The sequence below is a fragment of the Danio rerio genome, chromosome 8 (genome assembly GCF_049306965.1).
Source record: "Danio rerio strain Tuebingen ecotype United States chromosome 8, GRCz12tu, whole genome shotgun sequence".
Taxonomy (NCBI): domain Eukaryota; kingdom Metazoa; phylum Chordata; class Actinopteri; order Cypriniformes; family Danionidae; genus Danio; species Danio rerio.
Window position 1 is genome coordinate 48,378,196 of NC_133183.1, and position 17,350 is coordinate 48,395,545.

The window sequence follows — 17,350 nt, forward strand, 5'->3', positions numbered from 1 at the left end:
TCTTTTTCATTGGTAAAGACATTTGTGTTTTGCTGTACATCCTGTGTGTATTAAGCAATGTGTAAGCGAGGTGCACAACTAACGCACTCTGCGCTGGGTTTTAGACCTCCTCTCAGCTGGTCTATTGACCAGTCTATTTTAGATCCTTAAAATTGTAACGCGCCAGCAATGTGCCTTAACACACCTCTTATTTAAGAACAGAATGCCTATGGGCGCACATATGAGCAAAAATGCATTTGCTATTTAAACAGCATGGTGCTAAACGTCAAAATGACCCTTGTGCCAAGCTGAAGCTAGCAAACAACATTTGCGTCACGCCTTGCGCTGCATTGCGCCGGGTGTATGATAGGGCCCACACTGTCAGCTTGCATTAGAAAATGGTCAGTTTACTGTTAGGAAAGCCACATCATGCAAGTCTTTTTCATGCGCCATAGATGCATATGGAAAAAAAAACACCTTTTGCGCGATGTGATAATGCCTTAAAGTTTTACCCTTTAGCAGTCACAAGACTGGAACCTCAGGTTTAAGATGGCACTTATGTCTCTTTACAAAGGGGAAAAAAACAGACATTAAACCTGCAATGCAAGCACAACCTACAGTTCTCTCTCTTTTGGTTGTACTTAATTTAAACGTAAGATTTTGGAAACCAAATTTAAATTCAGCAAAAATGGTTGTTTTATATAGAAAATTATACTAAGCAGGCAGTGGGTGAACAAAGGCTGAATGTAAAGCAGGAGTGTTCGGGTGTGGAATAAAACCTCGCAGGAGCAAGACTAAAAAAACAGTCCCATGCAGACCTCTAGTTTGAACTACTATTACAATAGTTACAGTCAAACCATCTGTAGGAAAAACATTATTTTCCATTCCATATGTACCAGACACTTTCTTATAACCGCTGTATATCTCTGGGAAACGGTGCAATTCTGAGTGTACTTCATGCAGGTGAGTAGGCTTGACAAACTGTCTGTAGGAGATGCACTCTTTCCTATCTGTTTACATGTATATATGTGTGTGGATGTGTTTGTGTTTGTATGTATTTAATTGTTAAAAAGGGTAATTTCTCCCATTTATTTGCATTATGGGACCTTGATCTTTCTTCCAACAACGTTTAACCCTAAAAAAATTCCAAAACGTGACTTTTATTAACATTTTGAATAGTTTAAAAGATATATTGTCTGGGTCGGTGTTGTATTGTACAGAACAAAAACCTTGTAATATACTGCCAGTACATTTTTTTCTGTTATTTTACAGACTTATTTCTCTATACATTATTTATTATACATTATTTTATTTCAGACTAATTTACTTGTTTAAGTGCAGAGTTGAATTTTCAACATCAAATATCGACAGAGCAGAGATCAGGTCCCATAATGCAATTCACAACCACAAATAAACGAAAAACACTTGTGAATCACAAAATATGGAAACTGTTAATTAACAGATAATTTTTTAACCATATATTTATTGCCACTTTCTGGTGATTTGAAGTGTTTTTTTTTATCCTCATTTGTTAGTTGCTTTGGATATAAGAGTCTATTAAATGAGTAAATTTAATTGTAGCATCCCACAAATTTCCAGCATAAACTCAAAACACTAGCAAAAAATAAAACACCACATTGGAACATGTGTCAATAACAGTGTTATAGCAGCAAAAAAAAAAAAAAAAAAAAAAAAAACAACAACAACAACAACAGAGAATTGCTTAAAACTATGTGCAGGGGATGTACGGCGATCACTTCATGCAGAAGTATGGATTGGGCTTAAACAAATAGAACATTCATCCAAACTAAAAATCTAATTATAAATCTAATCTAAAATGGAATTGTGTTTACGAAAGGGTGAGTGGGAAATTTGAAAGGACTTTGATATCTGGCTCAATTACTACTGTGCAAACTTGGCTCCAAATTATTTCATCAGTGTCATCAGTGTCATCAAAAGATGACAGCAGCCATACCAGGGACTTTTTGGCTTCACGTTTCTATTGTAGAAGACATTGCGAGAATCGATCTTTAAGTCATTGCTTTATTGACAATAGACAAAGGATAGTTTTGCCCCAAAGAATTTCAGAGTAGTTTAAAAAAAATGGAGGAACTCTAGAGACAACATAAATTGTAAAATAGTGTCTGTAAATGAGCAGTTTTCCGTATTTTGTGATTCATGTTTTTACTTTCCCCCATTTATGCATGCTTTTAAATTGCATTATGGGACTTTTGAACTGCCAGCACTTTTTATGTTATTTTACAGACTTGTGTCTCTCTCTATACAATTTATTATATGTTATATCATTTAAAACTACTAGATTGTCAATAAGGGTCCCTTTGTTAAACTGTAGAGTTTAATTTTCAACTTCAAGCTGGTTCAAAATGCAGCTGCTAGGCTATTAACTGAGGAAAAAAAATTCTAGTTTCTTACCAGTTTTATCATCTCTTCACTGGCTCCCAGTCTACTTGTTTTTAAAGGTTTGAATGGTCTGGCACCTATTTACATCGGTGAGCTTCTTCACTAGCACCTCATTGAGGCCAAGTCGGAAAACAAGTTTTAGCTAGTTGTTCCCAAAACACCGTTGAAATTAAGAGGTGACAGGGCTTATTCTGTCACAGCCTCCCGTCTGTGGAATGGTCTGCCTTTACATATTCGGTGATGGTGCTTTTAAGTCTCATTTAAAATATCACCTTCTGTCTCTTGCTTTTTGATTGCAAATAATTAATTTTAAACTGTTTTATATGTTTTGCTTATATATATATATATATATATATATATATATATATATATATATATATATATATATATATATATATATATATATATATATATATATATAGATTTATCTAAGTATAGATTATGTATGCAGGTCAGCATCTGTTGTTTTTAAAAAGTTGACAAAGCAGAGATCAGGTCCCATAATGAAATTCACAACACTAAATAAATGACAAACACTTGTGAATCTCAAAATACAGAAACTGTTCATTAACAGATATTTTTACAGTTTAGTTTAAATTATGATTTTGATTATTTATATATATATATATATATATATATATATATATATATATATATATATATATATATATATATATATATATATATATATATATATATATATATATATATATATATATATATATATATATATATATATATATATATATAATTTTAAAAAGCTTTGTAACAATCTGTCCCATTTGGATTCATAAATTCATTCATTTATTTTCTTCTCATCTTAGTCCCTTTATTAATCAGGAGTCGCCACGGCGGAATCAACCGCTAACTTATCCAGTACATGTTTTACGAAAAGGATGCCCTTCCAGCTGCAACATATCACTGGAAAACATCCACACACACTTATTCATTTTGGGGGAAACCGGAGCACCCGGAGGTAACCCATGCCAACACAGGGAGAACGTGCAAACTCCACCCAGAAATGCCAACTGACCCAGCTGAGGCTTAAACCAGCAACATTCTTGCTGTGAGGCGATAGCACTACCCACTGTGCCTCCGTGCCACCCTAATTGGATTCATTCATTCATTTTCTTGTCGGCTTAGTCGCCACAGCGGAATGAACCGCCAACTTATTCAGCAAGTTTTTTTTATGCAGCGGATGCCCTTCCAGCCACAACCCATCTCTGGGAAACATCCACACACACATTCACACACACACTCATACACTACGGACAATTTAGCCTACCCAATTCACCTTTACCGCATGTCTTTGGACTGTGGGGGAAACCGGAGCACCCGGAGGAAACCCACGCGAAGACAGGGAGAACATGCAAACTGAGACGAGGTTCGAACCAGCGACCCAGCGACCTTCTTGCTGTGCGACGACAGCACTACCTACTGCGCCACTGCCTCGCCTCTAATTGGATTAATAAAACCATAAATATACATAGATGCCTCTGCTATTTCTTTGGGCTGTAAGTTGTCTGCCAGATTGAAACTGCAAAGCCTGATCTGAAAACACTTGCAAGCTGACTTTGTATCTCCAACAATAGTTAAGTCCCGTTAAAATCTATCTATCTATCTATCTATCTATCTATCTATCTATCTATCTATCTATCTATCTATCTATCTATCTATCTATCTATCTATCTATCTATCTATCTGTCTGTCTGTCTGTCTGTCTGTCTGTCTGTCTGTCTGTCTGTCTGTCTGTCTGTCTGTCTGTCTGTCTATCTATCTATCTATCTATCTATCTATCTATCCATCTATCCATCTAATAGGCACAACTCGCTTTACCATTTTTCAAAAAACAGGAAGGAATTTAAAACAGGCTGTGCAATGCATCTTGTGGCATCATGAAAATCATTTTTTTTTTTGCTTGTGAATGACAACTAAATGACTTTTTCAATGGCATATGCATCAATGTGTCTGAAGCAATTTAATGCGGCATCTATATACACACACACACCTATATTTATAACATCATTTTTTCTACACACAGAATGAAGCTGTATGTTTTCTCACTTGGAATGTAAAACCTTTAAATCACCCCAAACCTTTCATTGAGGATTCAGCACATTTGGGTGTGATAATTATTCAATTATTCATGCAGTACATTATATCAAACTCTTCTTGACACACTGAAAAACATCATTGAAGACCCAAAACATAGTCAACATGAAAACTCTTGACTGTTGCACATTAATAGTTTGAATTTTTACAATATGGTTATGGTTCAAAATTAATTTTAATAAATTAAATTAATTAATTGATTTTTCTTGTATGTCATAACTTTTGAATTCATTTTTTTTTACGTAAAATACCATCTTGCATTCAGATTTTTTGTAAATTTACTACTGTTAATATATAAATACTTTTTTAAATTAGTAATATGCACTGCTGAACAATTCATAAGATGAATTTATCAGTATTTGGACTTTTTAACCCACTTATTACAGATAATGTTAATAATGTTTTATTTATTCATAAAAACCCTTAAAAATATAACATAGAGTAAACTTTTAGTAACATTTTAGTAACAGCAATCTTGTAATATTTTAATCAAATATTTATTAGAAAAAAAAAAAAAACAATCTGCTACCAATGGTAAGCTTGTAGAAAACTGAGATTAAACTTATGGTAGGCTAATTAACATAAAAACAACACAGCTTATTATAGTAAATCTATGAAATGGGAACTATTAAAGGACAAAAACTGTTATTAGCACATGTTCAGACTACATAACTTGATGACAGAAACTTGATGTGCATAAGGACGACATTTATTAAAATCATGTCTATTAGCAAAAAGTTTATTTAGTTGTCTTTTTGTTCTGCTTATGGTTTATACTCATTTAACAACCATCAAGAAAGTCATTTTCCAAGCGTGTGCTCGGGCCTTACCTGTCCAAACACTGAGCTGAGAAAGGGTCGCAGGTTGAAGTCTGCTTCGGAAGATGCTGCGCTGGACCTCGCTGACCTCCGGGAGGAGCGGCTGGAGGACGCGGGCACCGGCGAAGATGAGGCGGTGGAGGCTGGACCCACCTCTCTGCTCGTGGAGGAGCCCGGTCGAGCCGGCGGAGGAGACTCAAAAAAGAGCGACGTCTCGTCTCTAGACTCGGAGAAAGACTGAGTTCTGCTGGGCATGCGAGCGGCGTGAGAGTGCTTGGGTCGGGGCTCCTGGGGCAGGTCGTCCCGGGTGGAGCGGTGGCGGTGATGGTGATGATGACGATTGTGGTGGTGATGATGGTGATGGTGATGATGGTGATGTCGCCTGGTTGTCTTGCGCTCTTCTCCACCTGGAAGCTCCGACAGGTCCTCCTGACTGCGAGCCGCGGAGAGAGCGTGTCCGTGGGAGGGTTGTGGGTGGCTCTTCTCTGCGCTATTCCGGGTACCGACCAGTGAGGGGTGACACAGGGGTCTCCGCGAGCTCGCATCGCAGTCCGCCGGCTCCGCTCCAGATGCCGCCGCGGAGCGCTGATGCTGCGGTCGCCGATGATCGGGCGGCTGGACCGCGCTCCTGGCCGGTGCAGAGGATCTCAGCAAGGAGGTCGTCGATTCGCTTTTGGGGAGCGTGAAACTCATCCTCTGCCTTTTCAAATGCCCTTGAAGGTAAAGGCTGACCTCCGATGTGTCACATTATTATGGCTTGAATAGAATAGCCCGATGTAGAGAGCTGAGGGTACATCGGTACCTCCTCGATGGCATGTTGGGCTTGAAATGATGCTGTCGAGATGTTGGAGTTGGTGCCACCTGATTGCTCCGTAAGGCGGTGTAAGCGCTATTCTGGTAGGACGCGTAGGTATAAGGGGAGATGGGCAAGGAAATAAACCAAAAAAAGATTCAGAGAGAGAGAGAGAGAGAGAGAGAGAGAGAGAGAGGGAGAGAGAGAGAGAGGACACGAGGAGAACGTATGTTGTGCATCATCAGATGCCTGTGGGTGACAAGACAACATACAGTGTATGGACCAGAAACATATGGAAAGGATTTTTCACTCCGTTCATAAACAAAGTGGGCTAATTATAAAATGTGATCCTGCTAAATAAACTTAAAGTTTTAAAATTATTATGTTGAGCAAAATCCTTATCCCTTATGGTTTTATGGTTATTTGGACATTACACATATCAAATGAGTTTTTTTTACAGCCTACATAAAAGCAAAGTGCATTTTTATTATGCAAAATCATATTATAAAAAGGTCAATAAAATAATGTTTTTATAATGGACGTCATTCATTCATTCATTTTCTTTTTAGCTTAGTCCCTTTATTAACCTGGGTTGCCACAGCGGAATGAACCACCAACTTATGCAGCACGTTTTTACGCAGTGGATGCCCTTCCAACCGCAACCCATCTCTGGGAAATATAATAGGCATATGTTTAATGGGAAAAAAATATTTAAATATAAAAATGTTTTATTTACTTTGAAAAATGTTAGAACCATTGGCACATCCCCCCAGGAAACTCGAAGAGGTTTGTGACAAGTGAAATTTCAGTAATGATGATGACAGAATTTTCAGTTTTGGGTAAATGAACTATCCCTTTAATATTTATTTTTTTCCTGTCAGTGTAAACTTCTGAGGTAACAGGTTGATCTGATAAAACATAAATAAATTAGTTTATAATGTATGTTTAATTCAATACCTGTGTTTAATATTTAATTACATACTGTCATAAACCTCTGAGATGACACAAATAATAAAATGTCTAATGTAAGACTTTTAATTTAATTAAAACGGAATGATGCCTTTTTATTAAGATGTATGTTTAATGCAAAACCTGTGATGAATATTTAATATGGTAAAGCTCTGATCTGACAGCTTAGCCTATTAATAAAAAACAACAATCAAATACTTTTATAATACATGTTTAATGGAAAAAAAAACATGTATTTAAATTTCAATGACCTGTAGGTTATGTAAAAGTCTGAGCCAACATTGTTTTTTTCTTTTCTTTTTTTAGATAAAATGAGAAATTAGATAAATATAGAAATTCAGATAAATGTTAAATGAGAAAACAAATCTAAACTGTAATTATATATAATGTTTACTTAACTAATGTCTGACAACTTACAATAAAAAAAAACCTGGTTTATCACATAAATACATGTTTATAATATTCATTAATGCCTTGTTTATGTAAAATTATAAGGACAATGTTTATTAGATAATATAAATGCAAACATATTAAATACATTTGTTTACAATACACGCTTAATTAATAAAAAAAAAAAATATATATATATATATATATATATATATATATATATATATATATATATATATATATAATGTGTAATGTAATGTAACAGGTGAATATAAATTAAACAATTTAACAAGAGTTTATATTCAGCCTACATTATCCAGAATAAAATTCACAACTCACAATGACAAGCAAAAATACAAAACATAGCAATGCAATATGAGATTCATAAAAGCGAGTGATTAACTCATTATTAATTCAAATTTCAACTGATTTTTAAATTCATCTTCCCATAGTCATTAGTGTCTGTTCACATCACTGGCATAAAGAAATCACTATATTTACATGAGCTGCACTAAAACTAAAACCCGTGGTTCAGTCTCTTGAATGCGTCCTCTGTCCCGGAGTAATGAAGTTTTCAGAACACATCATGTTGAGGAGTCTTCTCTCTTCTCTCGCCCACAGGTTTACACTTGATTAAACACAGCGTCCCTTTGCGCCGCGTGTGCAGGACATCCCAGCCTTAGGCCACTGCACGGTCCATTTATTCCTCATGAACCACAACTGAGAGAACCTGCATAAAACATGACATTCTGACTCCAAAGTCCACCTTGGCCTTGCTCACTACAAGCCTTATTTGCAAAAGGCGGATACAAAAACACACAATTTGTATTTAATCATTCAGTAGATGGTTTTAAAACAAAATCAAACCAACAAAAGTGTCGAGACGAGAATTAGTTTAAAATTAATATTAAGACTATAGGATTGAGTCTTGTTTGATGATTTTCCAAGTAATGTTTAACAGAACTAGAAATCTTTACAGTATCATGTGTTTCTTATGGAGAAAGTAATTTCTTTTAGTTTGGCTGGAGTCAACACAATTTTTTAAGGTCAATATTATTAGCCCCCTTTATTTCGGTTGGAGGTCTGGGTGGTGTGCTTGGGGCTTCTCCACACTTTAACTCTCCTGGATATGGGAAAGACAGTGAAGGTGGACTCATCAGTGAACGATACATGTTTCACATTGTTCTCAGCCCAAGCTTTTTGCTGCTGGCACCATTGAAATTGACATTTGTCATTGACATGAGTGACCTTAAGGTTTAGCTATAGCAGTCTGGCTGTCCTTTTTTCCTCAATGGTCTAGAGCACCTAGCTTGCCACTTAATTAACCAAGTTAGGCCTTTAGGTAGCACATTAGGTTAAATACTAGTGTCTTTGTTACAACCCTGGTCTAGGGCATCAAGGACGTAACATAAAAACCAGTGAAATCTGGTTCATTTATTTGTCTTTATTTCTCGTTTTCTTTTTTTTAAACACCCAAAAATGTGGAGCCAAATACCTCAGGGAGGACCCACAGCAAAATAATAAACTCCGGTTGGTTAAAGAACAAACAAAAGTCTAAATTTATACAAATGCCGGGAATACACAATCAAAAATATCACTTGCAACTATATTTTTCTATAACATCAAATGCCAAACAACACACCAACCTGGAGTACTGGGTCACTCCAGCCAATCCCAGGGCATGTCGTCTTCATAATTGGGGCCTGTGGAACGGAAAAGAAAGAAAGACACACACACACACAAACACCTGTGAACGCAACGGTCTTGAAAAATAAACAGAACTCAATTAAAATTCCACAGGAAGACTTATAATGTGTATATATAATGTAAAAAAATCTTGCTGCCTTAATTTTTTTGTTTAATCCAATTAAAATTTTGTAATCTCAACTCAGATCAATCTAAGTAACTAAAAACAGTCAACTAAACTTCGTATAACTTGAAAAAATAGTCGAAACCTGATCAACTTGATAAAATAACTTAACGCAGCATAAAATATTTGTTGTCTTGACTTTTTGTCATTTTATTTGTTACAGTAGAAGAACTGCTCTGTTTTAGTGTATTAAAACATGTATTTTTATTTTGTCAGTTGTTCATTAATAGCATGAAGTACTGACTACAATAGAAAATATCATGATTATCCTAAAGAAAAATGTGTAATGTAATGTGCAGTTTGAAATGTGTATTTATATAGTGCATTTATCGTGTATGGCATACACCCAAATGGCTTTACAATCATGAGAGGGGTCTCTCCACACCACACTTGGATGATGCAACAGCAGCCACAGGACAAAGCCGCCAGTGCGCTCACCACACAGCAGCTATTGGTGGAGTGGAGAGACAGTGATACAGCCGATTCAGTGGATGGTGATGTATGGGAGGCCATGATCAGAAAGGGCCAATGGGGGGAATTTAGCCAGGGTGCCAAAAATGTGCCTATACGACTCTGAAAAAAGGAACCATTTCATTAATATATTTGTTTCTCTGGATTTGCCATTAATAGGGACAAGTTCTGAGCCAAATTTTTTATTTTGTGTAACACAGTATTGGGAAAAAAATCAAAAATCCACTTAAAATGCTCTGTGTTTATGATTTATAATTTGAGTAATTTATATAATTATATCTTTTTTATTGTAATATAGTTTTTTTTAAATTTTATAGTAGCAGGTTTACAGACGTTCATATTAGTTTTAAAGTTACTACAATTTTATATGACAGTATGATGACATTTCCAGCTGAAACAGAATATTGAGTAGGGGGGAGTAATTTTTGTGCTCCTCCTCTCATCTTTACCTGTCAGCAAACTAATGGCTGGAGAGGTGTGGCTAAGCATATTTTTCCCATGCCATCATTAGAGCCATTATAAATGATCAGATTTTATTGAAGGTTACCAAAACAGTGAATTACAGTAAGTTAACTTGAACAGTGAATTTTATTTCAGTGAATTAACTTTGAATTGTTTTTAGGACTTAAAGTGTGGGTTATTACAAGTAATGTAAACAAAAACAAAAGTAATGTACTTCCTGTTACATTTTCCAGTTGTATAGCTACAGAGAATCCAAAAAAAGCCACGTATTGAAAAAAGCCATGATTGAATCGCCTCTTGTTATAGTTATGAAATAGTCTGACAACAAGCAGGAAATGATTATGGGCCAATGACATGACCACATTGCAATAGACTTTAAACAACACAATTCTTTTTATGAAGTTTAAATTAAGAAATCCATATTGGTGGAATACTACCCCAGATTTTTAATCACAACAAAAGCAATCATCTTTTATTCTGAGTGGTCGTCATTTTCTGAATAACGATAATTTGAAAAAAAAATGCTTTAAATGACCATATTTTTCTTAGATGTGGAGGAAAATTTTTGAAAACAATGACCTGATGACATCATGTTATCAGGATCATAAAATTAACCACAAATGAGCAATTTAACTCAAAACCTTTACCAATTAATGAGAAATCCAGAGAAATACTGTAACAACCCTAAAGTCATCTCTCAATGTTGTCCAGTTGTATTTAGCTCTGTTCAGATGAGACTACAGTATATCTCAACACTTCTGAAAATCTCCATTGATTTCCTTATTTAAATAAACATCTGATCATATGGACAAAGTGTTTGAGGTTTATTCAGCTGAAGGCATTTTGTTTTTAAATAACAGGCGCTGATACAAATTACAGGCCTGCGATGTGGTAATATCTGCCCTTTGAGTCTGTAAATATATAATCAGATGGAGAGGTTTTGCATGAATGAATGATGAATGAGTTTTGACAAACTGCATGCATTCTTATGTAAATGCTTCATTTGAGATTACTTAGCATTATTCCTCATTGTCTTTACAATGTCTGTTAGATTCAGGATTGTTGGGATGAAAATGGTAGAAAAGTGTATCTGTGTGAACATTATATTCCTCAAGTTGTGAAGACCAAATGGCCACACAAGTGTGGCAATATCAGTTAATTCAATTATTTTTGGGACCTTTTTTTGTCCCCATATGAAAAACTGCTCATAAATCAAATAGAATGATGTTTTTGGGTTGGTTTGAGGGGTGGGGTTGGGGTGGGGGAACGAATATACAGTCTGTACAGTATAAAAAATGATTATGTCTATGGGAAGTCCTCATAAAGATAGCTATACAAGTGTGTGTGTGTGTATCATTTTTAAGTAACTTTATGGGGACCAAATGTTTTTAAGTATAGTTACACTAGTAATTTTAGTCCCCATGAGGAAAATGGCATAATCCATCCAGAATAAAGTATTTTGTAACATAAACATAACTGTTGTGTTACATAAAATAAATCTGCAGCTTTCTGAGTTAAAATTGGGTATGACAAAGTACACATTCTGTACAGTTAAAAATCCTTATATTAATAAGAAATCTTCCCAAAACATAAAAACTCAACGTCCCCATAAGAACAGTAACAACGGCAGCCTAATTGTTGGGCTTATGGGGCTATGTTTTGGCTTACATGAGGAAAATTTAAGTATAAATCATACAGAATAAAGTATTTTGAAGGTGTAAAACTGCAGTTTTCTGAGCCGATTTTGGGTATAAGATGACAAAATGAATCCTTATATTAATAGGAAATCTTCCTAAAACATAAAATTTCAATGTCCCCATAAGAACAGTAACAACAGCAGCATAATAGGCTTATGGGGCTATGTTTTGTCTCCCATAAGGAAATTGAAGTATAAATCATACAGAATAAAGAATTTTGAAAGTGTAAAACTGCAGTTTTCTGAGTTGAATTTAGGTATAAGATGACAAAATATACACTGTACAGTATAAAAATAATTATATTAATGGGAAGCCTTCATAAAACATAAAAACTCAACGTCCCCATAAGAACAGTAGCCTAATTGTTGGCCTTATGGGGGTATGTTTTAGCTTCCATAAGAAAATTGAATCATAAATCATACAGAACAAAGTATTTTGAAAAAATAAAATTTAGGTTGAATGTAGGTATAATATGTCAAAATACACACTCTGTACAGTATTCACATTCTTATATTAATGGGAAGTCTTCCAAAAACTTAAAAAACTCAATGTCCCCATAAGAATAATAAAAACAGTAGCCTAAATGGTGGCCTTTTGGGCTTATTTTTTTGGCTCCTATAAAGAAGTTGGCTGATAAATAGACTAAAGTATTTTTAAAATGTTAAACTTCAGAATGTTTTCTACAAGGGTTTAATTTAGGGGAATAAAGCATGAAAACCTAACGTTTGTGTATGTGAGTGTGAGCGAAAGAGAGACAGAGAGAGAGTGTGTGAGTGCTGTATTGTTGAGTGAATGTGCCCTGCAGTGTCTGTCTGCTTCAGAATGTCGCTCCACTGTATTGCAAACCTCCAACAGCTGTCACAGTTTTCTCTCTCAGACTCTCGGCTATTACTAAAATGTGGCCTTTTGTGCTGATATATGCTTTTACTCGTCCAATTAAAAATCGTAACCTTCACCTTTAGAAGATGAGTAGAAACATTCATTAAACGCATGAACAGACAGCCCGTCACATCCAGCGACAAATGACTGTGCAGCGCCCTCTTGCGTCCATGATGTTACATCGCAATAGGTTGCGACGTACTGTATATGGGCTTAAAATGCTGGAATATTAGCAAGCTGAATAGATTTAAACCAATAGTTCACGCAGACAACTGAAAATTCTCTCATAATTTACTCACGTTTACTTGTTCCAAACTTGACGATCTTTCAGTTGAACACAAACACAAAGAAAAACTTCCACAGTTTTTGTTTTTCCTGGTTACCGGCTCAATTAAATAAAATCTTCTAACAGAAAAAAGAAACCCATAGAGGTTTGGAACCACTTGAGGCCGAGTAAATAGTGAGTATTCATTTTTGGGTGAACCGACCTGTTTCCCATGTAGGCCTATTTGTGTGTTAAGTTTGTAATGGTGGCAAAGGAAAACATGCTTCATCTGAAAGAACTAAAATTGAACAAACTGTTCTCATTCAAAGTGTATTTTTTATAAAGTATTGAGCTGGAATAACGATTAATGTGAAATCAGCAATATGATTTGTATGCAACTAGCTACTTATTTACTTAGTGATTTCTATCCTACTTAAAAAAAAGTCATCTCAAGTAGGCCAACAGTTCTCTAGATGCTAATACTTTTCTATAGTACTTGTACCTAAAGAGACATTGGCAGTAATATGGCAAGCTGTTTCAATATTTAATAGTGTTTATTAATTGGTAATATTTTTCCATTTTTTCCATTAAATATTCATTTGATACTTAGGCTATCAGATATTCGTAGGCTCATCTCTAAGGCCAGACAGAATTTGTGAAAATTGTTTAGTATTTCTGCAAATTTATGTGAAAAATCCATGGATTTATGTGGATTGATTTTGGGAGTATTGTAACTAAAAACGTATTACATGTAACAAAAACCAGCTAGCGAAGTGCTGTGCAGGAAACCTCACTCCTCTGACCTCAAAAGGTGCTCTAGCGATAGATGCTGAAGCCTTGGTCTTTAGCCTCCTTGTTAGAGCAACTGACTCCCATACAACAAATTGCCAGTTTGATCCCAGCTCAGTGCGGGTTGGATGCTGTAGGACCAATGGGTTATTCGAGGGGGCTCGTCCGGGATAGAGGTGAGTGTAACAGAGGTCAGCAAGCAAAGTGCTGTGCAGGTAAACCTCCTCTGACCTCAAATAGTGCTCTAGCGACAGACGAGCAATCGATTCCTATATAAAGAACTGCCGGTTCAATCTCAGCTTGGATCCATTTGGACAGGTGGGATACATAAAAAAAAATTAAAAAATATTAAAAACCTAGTTAATATTTACAATGCAAATCCAATTAGATCCACTTATTTGGTAAACAAAGCAAGTCTCTTATATAATATATCATCTAAAAGGCAGCAAATACTACTTTACAATCTGTATTGTAAATGAATCTAATGAACCTTTTTAATATTAGTCAAAAATAGAACTGAAATTAATTTAAAAACTAAATAAATGAAAATGCACATATTTAAACAGTATATTGAGACCCACGCTGGGCTAAAAATCTGCGCACACAGGTTCCATGAGGGTCTACTCACCCGCTAACTAGATAGTACCAATTACGTAGACACTACTTATTAATTAGACTACTGTTTTCCCACAAGTTTTATTATATTTTATTTTATAATATGTCATTGAGATATCAATTAGATTTTGTACAAGTTTTCTAGTTTAAACATGTTAAACAGTTTTCTAATTAGACATAAACAGCCACTGAAGTCTTTTTTTAACTACTTAGGAACTTTAAGATAATTTTGATACGTGAGTTTCTGAGTTAGACTGGCCATATTACTATAATATTGCTTAGCATGTTCTTTGAAAATTCAAAGTCACCTGCAAGCAACCTGCAGCTACATTTGATTCTTTTCAGACAAAAAAATGAAAACAAGCAATGTGACAAGCTAATCAGAACTTAATAAGTGGTATGTAGGAAATTTCATATGAAGTCAGCAAATTTAGACATTGTTTCCTCAATATTCTTATTGGTTTTCTTCTTTTATGAATAAATTAAGGTCTTTGGTGAACATTACTTGATTATATGTGCTCTACAATGTAAATTAGACACACTCATAAACAAGTGACCATAAGCAAATTGTTCTTCTGTGTTTTTGACATCATTACTGCAGCTTTCTATTGACCAATCACCACCAAGGATTTTTATTTTTATTAAACTGGCTTAAATGATTAAGGATGTTTAATATCCTCTGATTGGAAAGAATCACAGTGCACACTGTTCCATGTACTGTTATGTTCCATGTGCAATTAAAACTTGTAATGGGCACTTCACACTGAATCTGTTTAAAATTGTGCTCTGCATTTCAAAAGTTTAGCAATGTTCTTGTACATTTTCTCTTGTTCTTGTGTGTAGGTTCAATGATTTTACCTTTATTGTGATTAATGTGTTCTTTTCATTGCTATTAAAGTGAAAGAACTGAACATAAACATAGGAGCCTGACAATTTTAGACATTTTAGACGGCACTTTTAGAGGTTTTTGCATACGAATTCTTCTATTTTAGATTTAATGCTGCAAAAATGTGAGCTCAATGGCTATTTACATTGTAAAACCTGTTCTATATGAATTGCCTATGTACACACACTGGCCACTTTATTAGGCACACCTGTCCAACTGCTCATTAATGCAGATTTGTTATTAGCCAATCACATGGCAGCAACTCAATGCATTTAGGCATGTAGACATGGTTAAGACAATCTGCTGCAGTTCAAACAGAGCATCAGAATGGGGAAGAAAGGTGATTTAAGTGATTTTAAAAGTGGCATGGTTGTTGGTACCAGACGGGCTGGTCTGAGTATTTCAGAAACTGCTGATCTACTGGGATTTTCATGCACAACCATCTCTAGAGTTTACAGAGAATGGTCTGAAAAAGAGAAAATATCCAGTGAGCGGCAGTTCTGTGGGTGCAAATGCCTTTATTGATGCCAGAGGTCAAAGGAGAATGGCCAGACTGGTTTGAGCTGATAGAAAGGCAACAGTAACTCAATTAATCACTTGTTACAACCAAAGTAGGCAGAAGAGCATCTTTGAACGTAAAACACATCTAACCTTGAGGCGAATGGGCTACAGCAGCAGATCACCACACTGGGTGCCACTCCTGTCAGCTAAGAACAGGAAACTGAGGCTACAATTTGCACAGACTCACCAAAATGGGACTATAAACGATTAGAAAAATGTTGCCTGGTCTGATGAGTCTCCATTTCTGCCGCAACATTCGGATGGTAGGGTCAGAAGTTCAAGTAGGGTAGGGTCAAGTTGCGTCAACAACTTGAAAGCATGGATCCGTCCTGTCTTGTATCAACAGTTCTAGCTGGTGGTGGTGGTGTAATAGTGTGGGGGATATTTTTTTTAGCACACTTAGTGCCCATTAGTATCAATTGAGCATGGTGTCATCACCACAGACAACCTAAGTATTGTTGCTGACCAAGTCCATCCCTTTATCTGCAGCAACTGCGTGATGCTATCATGTCAATATGGACTAAAATCTCTGAGGAATATTTCCAGTATCTTGTTTAATTAAGGCAGTTTAAGCCACGAAGAATTAAAGCAGTTTTAAAGGCAAAAGGGGGTCCAACCATGTACTAGTAAGGTGTACCTAATAAAGTAGCCGGTGAGAGTATGTATTAAATATTAGGAGTAAATAAACAGTTTCCCCATTTTGGGAAAGATATTTGTGACCATGGACAACAAATCACTAATAAGTGTCAATCTTTGGATTTATGCATTATTGTAAAAGCTAAATACACCCAAAAAATGACTTTTGCTGCATGTTCAAACTACTTGTTTCAAATGAGTTGAGACAACAAAGTTCAGTGTTTCCTCTAGGATTTTTTTCAGCTGTGGCAGCAGGTCTTTTTTTAGCACAGATCTACCTTTGACGCTATTTCAATGACAAATGTCGTGAGCGCAGTATTAGAAGTCGAGATCGCATTTATGTAAAAGCCTACAGCATGCGGATCTCTTTGCTTGCGTGCCGATTTCCTCTGCTCGTGGACAAAACTTTTTGCACGCCCCCTCAAATATAAGCCGCTTCAAGAGCGCGCACCGCACAGATCTTGTGCGCTCTCAAATAAATGCTGAAGTGCGATTTAGTGCGTTTATGTAACAAGTATGTCTCCAGCATTTATTAGATTTGCTAGGAATATTTATGAATGTCTCCCCAATAAACCTACAGAGCGATGTTAATTCGTCCTGAAGTAAAGTGAAAGGGCTATACGTCGTGTTTGCTGGCCTCACGCATCATGCGCCTGTCAGTCTGCCAGTCAGTGAGTCAGCACGTAACCTAAAAAGGTTAAACAAATGACACACAGCACTACTACGGTTACAGAGAA

The 17,350-nt window shown here is 35.8% G+C and overlaps 1 protein-coding gene across 1 annotated transcript in view; it reads right to left on the minus strand.

Moving 5' to 3' along the window:
- cabp1a (calcium binding protein 1a) overlaps positions 1–6,655 on the minus strand; it is a 62,908-nt gene extending 56,253 nt beyond the window's left edge. The window contains exon 1 of the mRNA NM_001328365.1: positions 5,343–6,655. Coding sequence (NP_001315294.1) covers positions 5,343–6,023 — 681 coding nt within the window. The 5' untranslated portion in view covers positions 6,024–6,655. The remainder of the gene's footprint in view (positions 1–5,342) is intronic.
- Positions 6,656–17,350: the final 10,695 nt, after the last annotated feature.